General features: G+C 44.5%; 2 protein-coding genes and 1 pseudogene across 8 annotated transcripts in view; 2 read left to right on the forward strand and 1 right to left on the reverse strand.

Annotated features, from left to right (window-relative positions):
- Positions 1 to 19,778, reverse strand: part of GGT5 (gamma-glutamyltransferase 5) — a 45,478-nt gene that overhangs the window by 6,850 nt on the left and 18,850 nt on the right. For all 6 annotated transcript variants that reach the window (XM_081285652.1, XM_081285650.1, XM_081285653.1 and 3 more), the window contains exons 2-6: positions 3,176 to 3,306; positions 2,832 to 2,927; positions 2,148 to 2,343; positions 1,384 to 1,541; positions 749 to 895 (exon numbers count right to left, since the gene is read on the reverse strand). In XM_081285652.1, the coding sequence (XP_081141778.1) occupies positions 749 to 895; positions 1,384 to 1,541; positions 2,148 to 2,343; positions 2,832 to 2,927; positions 3,176 to 3,306 (728 nt within the window). The remainder of the gene's footprint in view (positions 1 to 748; positions 896 to 1,383; positions 1,542 to 2,147; positions 2,344 to 2,831; positions 2,928 to 3,175; positions 3,307 to 19,778) is intronic.
- On the forward strand, positions 11,870 to 12,295 carry LOC308644966 (non-histone chromosomal protein HMG-17-like). Its single transcript, XM_081286844.1, has one exon. The coding sequence runs from the start codon at positions 11,873 to 11,875 to the stop codon at positions 12,143 to 12,145; it is 273 nt and encodes a 90-aa protein (XP_081142970.1). The 5' UTR covers positions 11,870 to 11,872; the 3' UTR covers positions 12,146 to 12,295.
- LOC308645225 (heterogeneous nuclear ribonucleoprotein A1-like) lies at positions 15,180 to 16,234 on the forward strand (annotated as a pseudogene). The gene has a single exon. The product of its transcript is annotated as a heterogeneous nuclear ribonucleoprotein A1-like (transcript).

Raw genomic sequence — 19,778 nt, forward strand, 5'->3', positions numbered from 1 at the left:
TTAGTTCCCAGGGAGTGGTATTGGGAGGAGGTAGAACCTTTAAAAGGTGAGGCCTAGTGGGAGATCCTTAGGACACTGGTGTGCTGTTGGAGGGTGGTTTGTGTGCAACCTCTCGGTAGTTCTCACAAGAGGGTTGTTATGAAAGGAGCAAGCCTGGCCCCACCCACCTCTCTCTGCTTCCTGGTTTGAGATGTAGCTGCTTGCCGTACCATTGCTGTCTGCCATCCATCACCCACCATGAAGTCAATGCAGGCACCATGTCCTTGAACCTCTGAAACTGTGAACTAAGTAAACCTTTTCTTTCTCTTTCCTTTTTGTGGTACTGGAGATTGAACTGCAGGGGCACTTTGCCACTGAGCTATATCTCTGCCATTCTTATTTTTTATTTGAGATAGTCTTGCTACGTTGCCCATGATGGCTTTGAACCTGTCTCAACCTTCCAGGTACCTGGGATTACAGATATGTCCCACCAAGCTCATCTTCTTTTTTTATCCTCTCTAATATTTTATTTAATTTTACTTACTTTATTTTATTTTGCAGTGGAAGGGATTAGCCTAAGACCTCATGCATTCGAAGCAAGTATTCTACCACTGAGCTAGATCCCTCCAGCCCTGAAACTCCTTTTCTTTACAATTTTCATTTCATTGCCATGATGAAAACCTAACTGATACACCACCCAACACCATGACTGGGCTAGGAGCTCGGGTTCCCATCAGGGCTCTGGTCAAGAGGCCCAGCGAGGTCTTACCTCTCAGCACATTGAGGATGAAGCTGAGAATGGCACCCCCCGCAGGTGGTGGCGGTGAGTACAGGGTGTAGTTTCCGAGGGGCATCTCCAGAGCATCCACCACCTCAGGCTGGAAGGTAACCAGGTCCTGCATACCCAGCTGGCTCCCTGGGATGAGGTGGAGAGGACTCCAGGTACAGATGGGAAAGTGAGGCAAAGGATTGCTCAGGGCACCAGGATACTCACGGGGGTCCCCTTGCACCCTAGCCATGTCGACATGAAAGGGTGATGGTGGGTGTATGTGCAGTGGTGTGGGGTGGGTAGACAGAGACCAGAGGAAGGTGGGTGTGGGGAGAGGAAGAGGAAGAGGAGAGGGGAATTGGGAGGGTGGGTTCACCCAGCTGCCCAGGCCTGCTGTCCACCCAGCTGCCCTGCCTGCCCAGGAGGTCTGTAATCCCCTCCATCAGCCCTAATTCACAAGGGCTCTGCTCCTTGAATTCCTTTACCACAGAGGCCCCTGAGGCTAGCAGTGGCTAGGCTGGGTGCCTTGACTCTCTGAGACCTGGGAGCAGCCAGCACTCTAGCAGGGCCTGCCTTCAACCCCCTTGACTCTTTCTCTGGCAGGGATGAGGCGTTGGAATGTCAGTGCAGCTGACCTTCCTTGGCAATATCCTCCACCAGCATCCGGCCCAGCCTCCCTGTGTAGAAGACCTCTGCGCCTTCCGTGGCCACAGTCTCCAGGGTGGTGGCCAGCGCAGGCCATGGAAATGGGTCCTGAGGCCTCAGGGGTTCTGTCCCATTGAAGAAGAGCTGCCTAGGGAGTGGGGGGCAACCTCAGGGTGAGGCTAGGTCCCAGAGGGCAGTCACACTCCTGCCAGGGTTCTAGTGTGACCCTAGGGACTGTATGGGGAAGACAGTTCTGTCCAGGGGTCCTGAGGCACTGGGGTAGATAATGGGGGACAGATTCTTTAGAAGCAGGTGGGGCTGAATACCAACCTCCTCACTTACGGCCCTGGCCCAGAGAGGGCACCTTCCCCAGTGAGTCTAAGCTCACCGTGGCCCGCCCTTCCCACGACCCTGGGAAAACCTGTCAGTGGGATAGCAAGTGGGGCAGGGAACAGCCAAAGCCCTCCTACCACCTCAAAGAGAGTGAAAAGGAAGCCTAGGGCCTGAAGGCAAATGGCAGAGCCCAAATCCACACTCTTGGATTCTCATGAATTAGGCATCAAATTCTTCCTGGCTTAGCTTCTCTGAGCCAGGTTCTGATCCAGAAAGAGAAGTCCTGGCCATCCTGGCCTGAAGACCCCAGGCACTATGTTAGGGTCAACCCTCCAGTGTGAGGAGGGACCAAGGCAGAGCTGGGGTTTGGCTGGGGTCAGTAGGGGGTGGCCTTAAGCCCAGGGCCACTGTGTGTGCTCACCTCAGGGTTGATGCCTGTAAGGAAGGCTGCAGGAACCTGCTGTTCAGGAACTGGCTCAGGACAGAGGGCATGCGGTATCCCCCTCGGAGAAGTTCAATAGTGGGCTGGAACAGCTGTGCCCAGGGCAGACGGCCATGGCGGTGGTGGGCCTCTGCGTAGCCACGGAGCTCCCCAGGCACCCCAATCCACTGGGCCCCTGTGTGACATACCCCTGCCCTCAGCCCTGTGTTTTCCAGGCCCACCCAGGGCTTCCTTCCTCCTCCCACACTCAGCTCCCACCCCCACCCTAGCTACAGCAGCCAGGGTGAGCTTCTGGAGTCCATTTCTGACCATATTCCTCCCTGCACAGTCTTCCGTGGCTCCCCATCGCCTTCTGTGCACGTCCACCTTTAGGTTCATAAAGTCCTACACAGACTGGCTCCAGAAGCCCTGTCCCTCTATCCCATCTCCACCAGCCAGGTTCTAACCTTGAATCACCCCTCCCCCTCCAGAGAACCCCTCTTCCACGAAGATTCCCCCAATCCCAGCAGATTAGGGACTCTGCATGGGCTCCTCCTACCCCAGCTCTCATGCTCCACCTAGGGTGTCACCTGTCCATGAGGGACACTGTTCCTTCAGGGTGCATTCTGGTCAGCCCCAGCAGCTGAGTGGGGTGGAAGTGGGGGATTCCTCCTCGGACCTCACCTGTGCCCAGTGGCAGAGCCTTTTCACATTGGTCCAGCAGGTTGTGGTCATAGTTGGCCGGCACCGTCTCCCGGGCATTGATGACCTCCACCTTTCCTGGAGTTGGGGCAGGCAGGATAGGTGAATGGTTATAGCCCCCCAGATGGCCCCAGCCTATTCTAGGTCTCAGTTTCCCTCTTGGTGCTAACACTTGGAATAGAACCTGCCCACAAAGGCTTTCCAGTGGAAACGAAGAAGGCAGAGCAGGGGAGCCTGAGATCACCCAGAAAGGGGCATGGGAATTGGTTACCCTGTGATTGTGGACAAGTCTGTTCTCCCCATGGGAGGGTCACATGGGGGCCCACCTGTTGTTGCATTGTAGATGGTAAAGATGACGCCTCCACCCAGGCCCATGCTCTGAGGGTTGACAACGCCGGAACAGATCAGGGCTGCAATGGTGGCATCCATAGGTGAACCCTGCTGCTGGAGGATGGCTCTGGGGGACACGGCCACAGAATCAGTTGCCTGGTTTGCCACCCCCAGACTTCCCATTTCCTGCTGGACTTGCTCAGTTGACACTTACTGGGGAACAGTAACAGATTAGGGGCCCATCTCCAGCCACCAAACCCCAGGTTAGGTCAGAAAACACACGGAGTTGTCCACTCAAATCCAGCAGCTAGCTTATCCAGGGCACTTGACAGATTGCAAAGTATGATGTCATTTGTATTTCCCTTTGTCCTACACAAGGCACTTCTCAGTTTGCAAAGTGCTTCTGCTTCCTTGGTGCCCTAGCTGCTCCCTGTAGTACTGGCTCATTGCATCAGGCAGAAGCAGGCCTGGGCCACCCCTAAAGCCTACTTTAGGACTCTACTCCCCATCTCACTGTGGACACCCTGGCCTCAATCCCTTCAAGGCTGGACTCTGGTAGGTGAGCCCAGGATCCTGACATGCCACCAGAACCCTGTAGGGCTGACGGGCCTCTCAGCTTCTCCTGGGGCCCAAAGTTTGTGAGAATGTTCTCTGGCCTCAGCATCCCCAATTGTCCAAGGAACGAGCCCTTTACCTTCAAAGTGTGATTGGAGTAGCCTGTGTTGTGATGACCCCTGTCCCTGAGGCACAGCCCTGAACATTTCACCAAGTCTGCTTCTCCCACCCGCCCCCATACTCAGGAACCTCCCCAGCACCTCAAAAGCCAGAAATTAAACCCCAGTTCCCAACAAGGAAATCAAGACTCAAAGAGGGAATAGAATTGGGTCCTTTGTCCCACCTCTTAGGAACTCTCACCCCAGAACTTTCCCTTGGATCTGTTACCTGTAGCTTGACCAGCAAAGTCTATCCTGGCCTCCAACCCTCCCCAGCTCCTGAGCCAAGTGTCCCTGCCGCAGGCCCAAATGTTCATACATGGATGCCACATGGATACACATAATCCCGAAATGGGAAAGAGGGAAGGAAGCCAAAAGCATCAAAGAAACAAATCTGCTACATGTAAGTGTGATTACAAATTTTTAACAAGAATAAAGACCATCAATAAAATCAAATGATAAATTGAGGATGGGGAACACTAAATTCCCACCACAAATCCCCTGTCTCTTATCTCTTCACTAAAGGGAGCAGCCTTCATTTTCCCTACCCAATCTGTTTCAAGCTTGCCAGTCTGTCAGTTGTCCCTCCCCCTGGAAGTGTTTTTTTTTTTTTTTTTTTTTTTTAGGACCTTGCTAAGTTGCTAATGCAAACCTCAGACCTCGAACTTGAATCCTCCTGCCTTGGCCTCCAGAATCACTGAGATTACAGGTATGGACCACCATGCACAGCCCTGGAAGCCCTTTCTTTTTTTTTTTTTTTTTTTTTTTTAAAGAGAGAGTGAGAGGGGAGAGAGAGGAGAGAGAGAGAATTTTTAATATTTATTTTTTAGTTCTCGGCGGACACAACATCTTTGTTGGTATGTGGTGCTGAGGATCGAACCCGGGCCGCACGCATGCCAGGCGAGCGTGCTACCGCTTGAGCCACATCCCCAGCCCCCTGGAAGCCCTTTCTGCACTTAGCTTCCAGGACCCTCTGCCATCCACACTATTTCAGGTTTTTCTTCCACCTCTCTGACCCCCTGATGTTGGGGGCCCCAGGCTCAGTTTGTCTGTGGATGAACTCATCCAGACTCATGCTATAAAATGCAAATTCTCTGCTGACGACTTCTAAATTTTATTTTTAGTCCATCCCTCTCACTAAACTCTAGACACATATGCCCAGCCATCCATGAGATATCTCCCTTGGGCATTGATGAAGCGTTGCATGCTTACCATGACCTAAATTGCACTTTTTTCCCCCTCCCATGCCTGCCTCCAACATAGTTCCTATCCCTGTCTTCAAAATCTGAGAAAATGACATAACCATTCACCCTTATATTCATTCTATAAATCCTAGAGGGTTTTTGTGTGTGTGTGTGTGTGTGATGCTGGTGATTAAAATGAGGGCCTTGTACATGCAAGGCAAGCACTCAATCAACTGAGCTATATCCCCAGCCCCTGGAATCATTCTTGATGGTCATTTTCTTCCATCCCCATATTCAATTTGCCAGTGATTCCTATAGGATATACCTCCATCACACCATACTGGTCCAAGCCACCAACGTCTGTCATCTGGGTTATTATAATGGCTTCCTACCTAGACCCCCACATTTGCCTCTTTCTTTTTTTTTTTTTTTTTTTTGGTACTGGGGATTGAACTCAGGGGCACTTAACCACTGAGCCATATCCCAGCCCTATTTTGTATTTTATTTAGAGACAGGATCTCACTGAGTTACTTAGCACCTCACTTTTGCTGAGGCTGGCTTTAAACTTGAAATCCTTCTGCCTCGGCCTCCTGAGCTGCTGGAATTACAGGCATGTGCCACCCCCTCCTGGCTCCCATTTATATATATATATATTTTTTTTTTTAACCAAACTATCTTTACTGTTTACAGTAGTAAAGGGTAACATAATGTACAAATTGGTGAACAAACAACAGAGCCAACAACATCCCACCAAAGCCCATACAGCAAAACAGGAAATGAGGACATTTCTGCAAGATCTCAAGCAAGTAAGGTGATGGGTCACAGAATGGCCATCAAGCAGCAATGGATCCTTACAGGACGATAGGCAGAACTATGAACATTTTAATTGGTATAGATTCCCAAATATCTCACAGAACTGGAGTCACTGTTCTAATGCATAATTTCAATACTTATTTGGACAGTGGCAAAGTAAAAATCCATAAGAACACTAAGTCACCTTTCTGTGGGTTTCTTTTGCAACCACACTTTGAAGCAGCTCTTTTATACAACATAACTGCAAATTCAGTGATATTTCATCTTACTTTATATAAAGACCATAATTATCTGTTAGAAGTAAATCTGAGGCCACAATACAATTACCGAATGAGAAACATGGTAATTATTTCCTGGTTTTGAAAAGATAAAAGCTGGTTTTGGTTGTGTCAATCATTGCCCACATACCCACACCCAGGCACTGAGTGCAGAGGTGACATCCTGGGCCTCAGACTCAGAGGGGACACACTCAGGAGCAGAAAGCACTTGGGCCTTATAACTGAAGGACTTATTTTGATTTTTACCTTTGAAGAAGTATTCCAGTATTTTGCCTTCAACTATACCATATGCTTGATGAAGTCTGTCATTTGCAGCTTTTAGAATTTTAATAATGCGCCTGGTGGAATTCCACCCCCTACACTCTCCCACAGATGCACAGTGTGAACATGAGCTCTCCACGGGATTCGGACAAGTACCTCCAGTAGTGACCACTTCTCCAGGGGTGAGAGCCTGGCCACAGACTGAAGCCAACATTTGGCCACAAGTTTGAAGGAAAACATGTTTTGAGAGGGGCAATGAACAAAACCGAGAACAAAAACAAACCCAAAACCTTAAAACTCATTTCACAAAGAGAACAATGTGATTGGCCCATTGGAAGCTATAGACTCATCCCTGCAGAGTTTTGAGCTGCACTTGAAGTGCTTCGAGGATCGTTTCAGTGATTGTCCTTGTCTTTCTCGGACTCCTCTGTGATCAGCGTGGTCGCTCACCATTCAATAACAAATGCAAGGACGATGGCAGGGTGTGGGGTGGTCCCTCTGGAGGCCATGCCTCCCGTCTGCTGCTGGAACACGTCGATGGTGTCCTCATCCTCCATCTCCAGCTGGGCTGGAGTGTCCGTTGCATTAATTGGTTGCCCATCAAACCTGAATCTAATCTGTCTCATTGACAATCCCTGCCTCTCACAGTAGACCTTCATCAGTCTGCTCAGTGGGGTGTGCCTCTTGATCTTGAACTGCACCACCGAGCCATCCTGCCCCGCCACCTTCAGGTTGATGTGGTCATTCTCCGTCTTCACACCCTCCTTGGGCTTCTCCTCGGACATGGCTGCACGGGCGACAGCATTGAGACACAGAGGCGCGAAGCGGGCGAGTCACGCTCTGGGCCCCGCCGCTCTCCCGCCTGGCTCCCTTATATTTTATCAAAATAATTTGTTAAGTGAAAATCAGATATTCCTGTTTGGGGAGACTAAGTAATTCAGGCCAAACTTTCCACAGAGAACTAGAAAAGCAAGGCAAATAGAAAACATCTGCTGGGCTGGGCTAGTAGATCAGTTGTAGGGTGCTTGCCTGGCTCGTAGGAGGCACTGGGTTCCATCCTCTGCACCACAAAAATAATTAATTGATTAATTAATTAAAGGTATTGTGTCCACCTACAAGTAAAAATATTTAAAAAGAAAACATCTGCTAAAAAGATATCAGAAGCAGGGAAGGAGTTCAGGGCTGGAGAATAAGGCAAGTCTGGCATTTGGAGCTACTTTCCCCTCAAGACAATTGCCAGTCCTGGAAGAGATGGCTGAGAAGCAAAGCAGTGCTTTTGACCTCCTTGAGTGGCTGGGGGAAGAGATGCTGCAAACTCCTCACACTTGGGGATGGGTCTTTATTCTAGGTTTACCAGTCACCCAGAATGAGATTAGCCCTCAGAGCAAATAATCTCAGTCACTTGAATTGAATGAAGAAGATCCAAGAATCTTGGAATCCTCGGCTTCAAATTATTTCCAAAATTTATTTTTAATATTTAATATTTATTTATTTATTTTGTACTAGGGATTGAATCCAGGGCTCTGAACCAATGAGCTACATCCCTAGCCCTTTTTATTTTATTTTTTTATTTTGAGACAAGATCTCACTAAATTGTGTAGGGCCTTGCTGGATTGCTGAATCTGGCTTTGAACTTGAGCTCCTCCAACCTCAGCTTCCCAAGCCACTGGAATTACAGGCGTGTGCCACTGGGCCCAGTTATTTTTAAATTTATTTATTTTTTTTTTACTAATGACCTTTATTAATCATGGTCCTATGGGCAGATGCTCACTTTACAAGGCTGACTAACTTTGCCAAGAGATTCAATGTTGGTATCAGCCCAAACAACTACGTTACAACTCACTTTAAAATTTGTCAGGTAGACACAAAACACTGCAGGCCAGGAGCAAGGCTGTGGTGTGCTACTGTCTACAAGCAGGCTAGAGTAAACTTTGTATAAATCTGAAGATTAGGTACACACTGCTTTCCACAAATACAAAATGCAAGACAGCTCTTGAATGGTTTTATAGATAAACAGTTTTAAAACCAGAATGCAAACTAGTGGAATGTGGATCTAGAGGTAAGAAGAGAGGTGGTAGGAAACTGAGAGGAAGAGATCTGTGAGTTATGGCACTTGTTAACTTGCAGACATCTGGGGATAAGGCAAAGCCTGAGATATCTGGTCAACCCTGGCATGATTACCCCTCCCTCTTCCCAACAACTGTGACCATTCACATCTGCTCAGCAACACCCACCACCTGGCTGAACTACTCGCTCCACCTCCACATATAGTGGCATATACCCTGAACACTATGGTCCTATTTTAATCATATATGCTTAGCCTTCTGGAATTTCCTGCCTTTATGAGAAATCTAGTTATTCCATCATGATCCCATCCGTGAAACCTAACAGCTATTCCAGAAAGGAGGCTGGACCCCTAAATCTAGACCTTGAATCTGCCATCATTAAATGAAGAGGGGAAGTTCATGTCCTACTTCTCAGTTGCTCCATACAGAAGGATGATCCCTGGAGAAACAGTGACATCTGTCTGTGCCTCCTTCTCATTCCTCAGAGGAGAAGCAATGGTTTAATTGATTAGAGAAGCTGAGGAGAACCACAGAGCAGATCTGCCTCAGACCCCTTCACAGTTCCACTTGAATCTGCTGCCTGCAAGATCATGCTTTCCTCTGATTCTTCAAACTCCAAACTGATATGGAACCCAGCTATTTTGAACAATTTTCATATATGCCCCCAATCCCTAATTAAAATAGCTGAGCAAACAAGGGAATGTGACAGAAGGAACAAAGTTCAAGGGAGAGCAAACAATCTTTTCAAAAGACTCATAGGATACCCAGATCATGAAACTGTCAGACCACAGACTTTTTTTTTAATATGGTGATTGAACCCAGGGGTGCTTAACCACTGAGCCACATCCCCAGCCCTTTTTATGTATTCATTCATTATGAGGCAGGGTCTTGCTAAGTTGCTTAGGACCTTGCTAAATTGCTGAGGCTGAGCTTGAACTTGCTATCCTCCTGCCTCAGCCTCCTGAGCTACTGGGATTAAAGGCATGTGCCACCTCACCCAGCCAAACCATGGACTTTCAAATGACTATATTTCAAGATGTAAAAGACAAAATTTAGAATTTCATTCGAGAGATGGCAACTATTACCAAAAAAAAATGGAATTAGGATCTCTTTTTCTTTTTTCTTTCTTTCTTTTTGGTACTAGGGGTTGAATCCAGAGGTAATTTATCCCTGATGTACATCCCCAGCTCTTTTTATTTTTTATTTTGAGACAAAGTATCACTATGTTACTTAGGGCCTTACTAAATTGTTGAGGCTAGCCTCAAACTTGTGATCCTCCTGCCTTAGCCTCCTGAGTCACTGGGATTATAGGCATGCACCACTGTACCTAGCTCTGCTTTCCTGGTTTTTGTTTGTTTGACAGGGTCTTGCTATGTTGCCCAGGCTGTCTTTGGCTTGAGTGATCCTCTTGCCTCAGTCTCCCAAGTAACTGGAACTGCAGGTATGTACTGCTACTGCCTGGATTTCTCTATATTTCAGTTTAGATATTTTGTAGCAGAAGTAGTACCTATCTGTAGTTCCAGCTACTTGGGAGACTGAGGCAGGAGGATCGCTTGAGTGTAGGAATTCAAGGCCAGCCTGAGCAACATAGCAAGACCCTGTCCAAAAACAAATAAATAAAAATAGAAAAGAAAAGAAGAAAGAGAATGAGAAGGGGAGGGAGGGGAGAAAGAGAGAAAGAGAGAGAGAGAGAGAGAGAGAGAGAGGACAGAATCAGCAGAACACAGACTAAGAGACCATCAGGGATACATTAAGAAAGTTTAGGCCATTTACAGGAGGATCACGAGTTCAAAGCTAGCCTCAGCAATGATGAGGAGCTAAGCACTCAGTGAGACCCTGTCTCTAAATAAAATACAAAATAGGGCTAGGGATGTGGCTCAGTGGTCGAGTGACCCTGAGTTCAATCTCCAATACCCCTGCCCCCAGAAAAAGAACAAACAAACAAACAACAACAACAAAAAAAACAAAAAACAAGAAAGTTTAGGTCATTTGAAATTGGAGTTCCATAAGGAAAAGAGTGAATGGGGAAGAAGCAAACAAATAAAGCTGAGAAATTGCTAAAACTGATTTTTAAAAATTCAAGTCATAGATTGAAGGATTGAAGCCAAAGGTTAAAGAACCACCTAAAAGCCTCAATGTAAAACTGCTTGTAGCCAAAGACAAAACTTTTAAAAGCAGCCAGAGGAAAAAAGACTGATTTACTTTAAAGTGTGAAATTAGACTGAGCTTTGGCTTCTCAATAGGAAAACCAGAGGCAAGAGTATAATGTTTTCAAAGTGAGGAAAGAAAAAATATCTGCCAACCTAGAATTCTCTGTGAACAATATCCTCCACAAATGAAAGTGGAATAAGACATTTTCAGACAAATGGAAACTGAAGCTACATCGGCAACGGAACTATGCTGAAAAGAATATTTTAAAAAAATACTTATTTTTTAGGCACAACACAATGCCTTTATTTTTATGCGGTGCTGAGGACTGAACCTGGATCCCACCCGTGCAAGGCGGGTGCTCTACCACTGAGCCACAATCCCAGCCTGCAAATTAGAGAGTATTCTTCAGTGTTGTTGTTCAGACAGAACAAGATTCCAGATGGAACCTCAAGGTGCTGGGAAGAATGAAGACCAGCAGAAGAGATAAATAAGTGGGTAAATCTAAAGAAATGTTATTTGTTCAAAGTTATAATAGTATAGAAAATTATGAGATTTAAAAGTTAATAAGGAATAATGAAATATTTAAGGGTCAAATCACATCTGGGATTTATATTGAAACAATACAAGGAGAATATACCTGAAATCAACTTGCCCATAAAATTGGGGTTGAAGTTGGATGAAGGATGTGCGGGGCTTCATTATCCAATTCTCTTTACTTTTATATAGCTCTATGTTATTAACATAAGTAAATCGAAAAACACCAAAAACACACAGATATATTTGTATATATACCACCCACACTCTTAAAATACACAGAAATAAGGCCAGGCAAGGTGGTGCATGCCTATAATCCCAGCAACTTGAAGAGGACGAGGCAGAAGGATAGCTAGGGTGTATTTAGAAAAAGGACTGGATGCCAGGCAGGATGGCACATGCCTGTAATCCCAGCAGTTCAGGAGGCTGAAGCTGGAGGATTGCAAGTTTGAGTCCAGCCTTAGCAATTTAGCGAGGCCCTAAGCAATATAATGAGACCCTATCTCAAAATAAGAAATAACAAGGACTGGGGATGTGACCTAGTAGTTAAGCACTCCTAACTACTTAATTCTTGGTACAAAAAAAAAAAAAATAGCATGGAAGAAGAAGAGGCGAGAAGGACCCCCAGACCGACCAAAGCCGCGCGCCGCTGCATCCCGCGTCCAGCGCCTGCGTCCCGCTGCTGTCGCCACCATGCCCAAGAGAAAGGCTGAAGGGGATGCTAAAGGAGATAAAGCCAAGGTGAAAGACGAACCACAGAGAAGATCTGCAAGGTTGTCTGCCAAACCTGCTCCTCCAAAGCCAGAGCCCAAGCCTAAAAAGGCCCCTGCAAAGAAGGGAGAGAAGGTACCCAAAGGGAAAAAGGGAAAAGCTGACGCTGGCAAGGATGGGAATAACCCTGCAGAAAATGGAGATGCCAACACAGACCAGGCACAGAAAGCTGAAGGTGCTGGAGATGCCAAGTGAAGTGTGTGCGTTTTTGATAACTGTGTACTTCTGGTGACTGTACAGTTTGAAATACTATTTTTTATCAAGTTTTATAAAAATGCAGAATTTTGTTTCACTTTTTTTTTAAGCTATGTTGTTAGCACACAGAACACTTCATTGTTGTTTTGGGGGGGGGGAGCATATGTCACTAGTAGAATGTCTCCAAAGCTGGATTGCTGTGGGGGAAGACACCTTTCCCTTCTAGTTTTGAGAGACTTCCTCTTTGTTCCTAAGAGGAAGGGATTCCCTGATGTTGGCACACATAGCCACCTTGGCACAAATGCCTTGTGGTATGGAAAAACTCAAACTCATCTGTATGTCCTCCTGTCCCTCTCTGCCATCGGCATAGACTTAACTCCCCTAAACCTGTTGGGACCTGATTCCCAACAGTTGGTTTTACCAGTGTGGGGGGCCATCTGGACTTTCCAGTGACATCATTGAGAATAGTGTCCCTCAGAAGAGCAGCAGTTCCTTTTCTAGATTGTGGATCTTCAGATTAATAATTTTTGCCATTTTCCTTTCATTTCCTGAAAGTCAGGGTCGGCTTGTGAAAAGTTGTTAAACAACATGCTAAATGTGAAATGTCAACCCTTACTCGAAACTTTCCCTATTCAGAGCATCAAATGAAGACTTCATTGGGTTTTATAGTGGCTTTCTGATTTTGGTAGTCCATTCAAGAAGGGAGTTTGAAAGTTGTTGTATACTGTTAACGATTGTCTGCCCATGTCCTGCCTGAAATACCATGATTGTTTATGAAAAGTATCTTTAATAAAGCTGGATACAGTTTGGCTTGGAAAAAAAATAGCATATAGTCATGAAGGAGTAAATTTAGTTATTGTTTCAAGGTTCTTGCATTAACCAGAAAGAGGACAAAAGTACTAGACTTTCATAAGGGAATAAAGCATGTTGTCATCTCCAAAATAATTGCTTTTGGAGTGAAGTAGATCCAAAGACCCCTTTGTTAAAGGCTTGTTTTCCAGAGTGGAACTCTTGGGAGATGATAGAAATTTTAAGAGGTGGGACCTAGCAGGAGGTTCTAGGTCCCAGTGGCATGCCTTCAAAGGGGATTGTGGAGCCCTGTCTCCACCTTCTCGTTTCTTTTTCTGCATCCTTACATGAGGTGAGTGTCTTTACCCCACCACACACTCCCCACCATGTGTTGCCTCACCATAGGCCCCAAAGCAATGGAGCCAACGAATCATGGATTGGATCTCCAAGACTGAGAGCCAAGGTAAGCCTTTTCTCTTTATAAGTTGATTATCTCAGGATTTGTTACAGTAACGAAAGTTGACTGACACAATAATATACTGTGATCTTTTAGGAAAAAAAAAACAACTTTGAAGACTGCACACTTACCAAACTAATGGAGGGAGGAGATTGAATAATAAAAAAATAAAATGTAATAAAATAAGTACCAAATGAGGTGTGACAGGAGATAAGAAAAAAGAGAACAGTTATGGAAAATAGAAAACCAATGGTTAGATAGTAGATTTAAACCCAGACGAAGGGGGAAGCAGGAGAGAAAGAAAGGGGAAGTACTGGGAACTGAATCAGAGCAAATTAAATTCCATGCTTGTATAATTTCGTCAAAATGAACCCCCAATATTATGTGTAACAATAAAGCACTAATAATTTTTTTATATTTACTTTTTAGTTTTAGGTGGACACAATATCTTTATTTTATTTTTACGTGGTGCTGAGAATCCAACCCAGGGCCTCACGCAAGCTAGGCGAGCGCGCTACCACTTGAGCCACATCCCCAGCTCCACTAAGAAAATTTAAAAAAATAAAATAAACCCAAACGAGGAGGCTGGGGATATAGCTCAGTTGGTAGAGTGCTTGCCTTGCATGCACAAGGCCCTGGGTTCTAATCCCCAGCACCTCACACACACATACACACACACACACACACACACAAAAAAAAAAAACCCAAATGAATCATCAATTACATTACATACAAAAAGATAGTAGATAAAAAGTTAAATCCAACTAATGCCTTCTATAGAAGGGTTCAGAAAGGTGAAAAGTAAAATAATGAAAAAATATGTCATGCCAATACTAACAAGAAAGCTGTATCATAAGATTAGTTTCAGGGTGAGAGTTCTAGCATGTGCAAGGCCTTTGGTTTGATCCCCAGCACAATAATAATAATAATAACAACAACAACAACCACTTGAATTCCAAATAAAGGAGACTTACAGTATTATTCACAATAATAATAATAATTAAAGATACATCACAGGAGGAAGTAGAAGTTTCTGGCAAATTACTCATAGTACAAAACTGGATCTGATTTATTTTAAGAAGCCAAACTTGGGCTGGGGATGTAGCTCAAGCGGCCCAGGTTCGATCCTCAGCACCACATACAAACAAAGATGTTGTATCCGATGAGAACTGAAAAATAAATATTAAAATTCTCTCTCTCTCTCTCTCTCTCTCTCTCTCTCTCTCTCTCTCTCTTTAAAAAAAAAAGAAGCCAAACCAATAGGATATACATAGACAGAGAGATTTATTTTAACAAAATTGGCTCACACAATCATGGGAGCTGGCAGGCTTTTAGCATCCGGAAGATAAATTACTATAAATTCAGATTTTTTTTAATATTTATTTTTTAGTTCTCGGCAGACACAACATCTTTGTTTGTATGTGGTGCTGAGGATCAAACCTGGGCCGCACGCATGCCAGGTGAGCGCACTACCACTTGAGCCACATCCCCAGCCCAATTACTATAAATTCAGGTAAGAGGTAATGTTGTAGTCTTAAGTTCAAAATTTGTAGGTCAGGCCAGCAGCCCAGAAACTGAGGCAGGGTTTCTATGTTACAGTCTTGAGGAAGAATCCTTTTCTTGCCAGGAAATCTCAGATATTGCTCTTCATGCCTTCAACTGATTGGACGAGGCCCACCTACACCATTGATGGTCATCTATTCTATTCAAAGTCACCAATTAAAGTGTTAATCACCCCCTTTCTGCCCGTGGACGCCGCCGCCGAGAAAGCACCATTAAAGTCTCTCTTCCTGCTGCCATCATGTCTAAATCAGAGTCCCCTAAAGAGCCCAAACAGCTGCAGAAGCTATTCATTGGAGGGCTAAGCTTTGTAACAACTGATGAGAGTCTGAGAAGCCATTTTGAGCAATGGGGAACACTCACGGACTGTGTGGTAATGAGAGACCCAAACACCAAGCACTCCAGAGGCTTTGGGTTTGTCACTTACGCCACTGAGGAGGAAGTGGATGCAGCCATGAGTACAAGGCCCACCCAAGGTGGAGGGAAGAGTTGTGGAACCAAAGAGAACTGTCTCAAGAGAAGATTCTCAAAGACCAGGGGCCACTTAACTGTGAAAAAGATCTCTGTTGGTGGCCTTAAAGAAGACACGGAGGAACATCACCTACGAGATTATTTTGAACAGTACGGGAAAATTGAAGTTATTGAAATCCTGACTGACCGAGGCAGTGGAAAGAAAAGGGACTTTGCTTTTGTAACTCTTGATGACCTTGACTCTGTGGACAACATTGTCATTCAGAAATACCCTGCTGTGAACGGCCACAGCTGTGAAGTGGGGAAAGCCCTGTCCAAGCAAGAGATGGCTAGTGCCTCATCTAGCCAAAGAGGTCGAAGTGGTTCTGGAAATTTTGGTGGTGGCTGTGGAGGTGGTTTTGGTGGAAATGACAATTTCGGTGGTGGAGGGAACTTCAGTGGTCATGGTGGCTTTGGTGGCTGCCGTAGTGGTGGTGGATAATGGTGGCAGCAGGGATGGCTACAATGGATTTGGTAATGATGGAAGCAATTCTGGAGGTGGTGGAAGCTACAATGATTGGGGCAGTTACAACAATCAGTCTTCAAATTTTGGACCATTGAAGGATGGAATCTTTGGAGGCAGAAGCTCTGGACCTTATGGTGGTGGAGGCCAATATTTTGCCAAACCACGAAACCAAGGTGGCTATGGCGGTTCCAGCAGCGGCAGTAGCTCTGGCCTTGCAGAAGGTTTTCATACTGCCAGGGAACGAAGCTTAGCAGGAGAGGAGGCCAGAGAAGTGACAGGGGAGCTTCAGGTTACAACAGATTGGTGAACTCAGCCAAGCACCGTGGTGGCAGGACCTCACTGCTACAAAGAAGACACTGTGCAGACAATACTCATGTGTATGGGCAAAAAAACTCGAGGACTGTATTTGTGACTAATTGCATAACAGGTTATTTTAGTTTCTGTTCTGTGGAAAGTGTAAAGCATTCCAACAAAGGGTTTTAATATAGACTTTTTTTTTTTGCACCCATGCTGTTGATTGCTAAATGTAATAGTCTGATCATGATGCTGAATAAATGTGTGGGTTTTTTTTTTCTAAAATGTAGGGTGTAAAGTTAGTCTACTCTGAAGCCATCTTGGTAAAAATTCCCCAACAGTGTGAAGTTAGAATTCATTTAGGATGATGCCAGGTTCAGAAACCTGGGTGTAGTTGTTGTGACCTTCTGACGTTCACCATTGAAAGGGTCACCCAAGCCGTCATGGAATTATTTGGTTATAAAAATGATATGCAATATCTAAATTGAATAATGGTACCAGATAAATAATAGGCGGGAATGAAGCTTGTGTATCATCTATTATCACGTGTAATCAATAAACGATTTAACTCTCTTAAAAGAAAAAAGTGTTAATCACATCTGTGGGATAGCTTCACAGCGATATCTAGACTAGTACGGGTGGTCCCCAACTTACAATGGCAGAACTTATAATTTTTTTTACTTTATGTGTATAAAAGCCACACACATTCAGTAGAAACTGTAATTCAAATTTTGAATGTGTTTCAGGGCTAACAGTATTGATATAATGCCCTCTTATGGCACTGGGCACTTGCAGCTCCCAGTCAGTCACCCTGTCATGAGTGGAAAATAACCAATGCCCAGCAGTGCAATGTGCTAGGTCGTTTGGTAGGTTAATGCATTTTTGGTTTTGGGGGGGTTTTTTTGGTACCAGGGATTGAACCCAGAGATGCTTAACTACTGAACCCCATTCTCAGCCCTTTTTATTTTTTATTTTGGGACACTATCTACCTAAGTTGCTCAGGTTGGCTTTGAAATTTTGATCCTCCTACCTCAACCTCCCAAGTCACTGGGATTACAGTGTGTGCCACCTTGTCCAGCTAAATGCATTTTTTTGTTGTTGGGGAGGATACTAGGGATTGAACTCAAATTGGGCACTCAACCACTCAGCCACATCCCCAGCCCTTTTTTGTATTTTTTTAGAGACAGGGTCTCACTGAGATGCTTAGTGCCTCACTGTTGCTGAGGCTGGCTTTGAACTCGAGATCCTCCTGCCTCAGCCTCCCCAGCTGCTGGGATTACAGGCCTGAGCTACTATACCCAGCCTAAATGCATGTTTAATTAAAGATATTTTTGGCTAATTATGGGTTTATCCAGGTGTAACCACATCATAAATTGAGGAAAATCTATATCTGACCAAGCAACTAGGCACCATAGCCACACCACGTTGATCATAAAGTTAACCACCAAAGAGCCGAGAGTGAACACCCCAAAAAAGAAAGAACTAAGGGCACTCTATTTTATAGCTCTAATATCATAATTCTATGTAGTATGTAACATCTATAACATAAACTCAAGGTGTATTTCACTTTCCCAGCATGCATAAGACCCTGGGTTTGATCCCAACACTGAAAAAAATTTTAATTTAAAAATATATATTATAGGGCTGGGATTGTGGCTCAGTGGTAGAGTGCTCACCTCGAATGTATGAGGCCCTGGGTTCGGTCTTCAGCACCACATAAAAATAAATAAATAAAATAAAGGTATTGTGTCCAATTACAACTAAAAAATATTTAAAATATATATTATATATAATACAGTAGGACATATGTAACATAATATGTATGTATATATATATATATATATATATATATATATATATATATATAATCTTTATATATATAATCATTATATATATAATCTTTTTAGTACTGGGAATTGAACAGGGTGGGGGGGCACCTAATCATTGAGCCACACTTCCAGCCCTCTTTTCTATTTTATTTTGAGACAGGGTTTCACTAAGTTGCTTAGAGTCTTGCTAAGTTGCTGAGGTTGACTTTGAACTTGTGATCCTCCCGCCTCCGCCTCCCAAGTTACTGGGGATTACAAACATGCACCACTGCACCTGATTTACATAATATTCTTTACAACAAAAAATAGAAACCTTCCTAGAAATCTAAATCTATACCAAAAAGAGAAAGTAAGCATATATTTGCAAATAGTAACAGAAGTAAGAGACTAGAAATCAAAAAAAAAAAAAAAAAAAGAAAGGAAGAAATAGAAATACAAATTTTAAAAAGAAAGAAGCTGGGCACATTGTGGGGGGCTGAGATAGGAGGATCACAAGTTCAAAGCCAGCCTCAGCAATGACAAGGTGCTAAGCAACTCAGTGAGACCCTGACTCTAAATAAAATACAAAATAGGGTTGGGGATGTGGCTCAGTGGTTGAGTGCCCCTGAATTCAATCCCTGGTACAAGAAAGAAAGGAGGGAGGGAGGGAGGGAGGGAGGGGGAGCCAGGTGCGGTGGGTGGAGCACACCTGTAATCTCAGCAATTCAGGAGGCTAAGGTAAGAGGATCGTAAATTCAAGACCAGAGTGGGCAATTTAGCAAGATCCTATCTCAAAATAACAAAAAAGGGCTAGGCTTTCTCTGTTTCCTGGCCATGAGCTGGGCATCTTCCTCCATCACCTCCTTCCACCATAATGTTCTGCCTCACCTCAGACCCAGAGCAATGGAGTCGGCTGAGCATGGACTGAACCTCTGAAACTGTTGAAGTGTTTGTAACAATGCCCTTGCTGGTAATTTTGATCAGATTATGGTCTCTGTAAATACCCTGTTGAAAGCCACTCATACCACTTCTTTGCCAATTGTAATAATCCAAGACAAATCTCTCATCTATCTTCTCCAGCCAGGAAAGCATAGATTGCACCTAGATACTGGGGAGGAAGGCAGATGGTATGGCTTTATTCCCTCTGGACAGCACTGCAATCAGCCCAAAGAGGAACCTCACAAATAATATGTTCTAGTCGGTATTTCTTTCTTTTTTATTTTTGGTGGTACTGTGGATTGAACTCAGGGCCTCATGCATGTTAGTCAAATCCATTGGGAAGTACTGTACTTCTTTTTCTTTTCTTTCTTTCTTCCTTCCTCCTCCCTTTCTTTCGTACCTAGGAATTGAATCCAGTTTCACTTAACCACTGAGCCACATCTCCAGCCCTTTAATATTTTTTATTTTATATTTTGAGACAGTGTTCACTAAGTTTCTTAGGGCCTCACTAAATTGCTGAAGCTGGCTTTGAACTTGCTATCTTCCTGCCTCAGCCTCCTGCCTCAGTCTCCCTGGTCGTTGGCATTGCAGGCATGTGCCACCATGGCCATCAATAGATCTCAATTTTACAGTGAAGGAAAAAAAATATGTGTTATGAAAGTAAATAAGCTTTATTACATTCAGCTGGAAAGCCAATATAAATCATTGCATTATAAAATTCAGTACGGGTTGTTTTACTTAGTTAATCTTTCCATTTATCTTATTAAATTTCATGCAATTTTGAAGCAGGAAAAAACCACCATTGAGATT

The sequence above is a fragment of the Spermophilus citellus genome (genome assembly GCF_964194105.1).
Source record: "Spermophilus citellus genome assembly, chromosome: 3".
NCBI classification, from domain to species: Eukaryota; Metazoa; Chordata; class Mammalia; order Rodentia; family Sciuridae; genus Spermophilus; species Spermophilus citellus.

Coding starts and splice junctions, on each gene's coding strand:
- LOC308644966 (XM_081286844.1), top strand. CDS start 11,873: ATGCCCAAGAGAAAGGCTGAAGGGGATGCTAAAGGAGATAAAGCCAAG.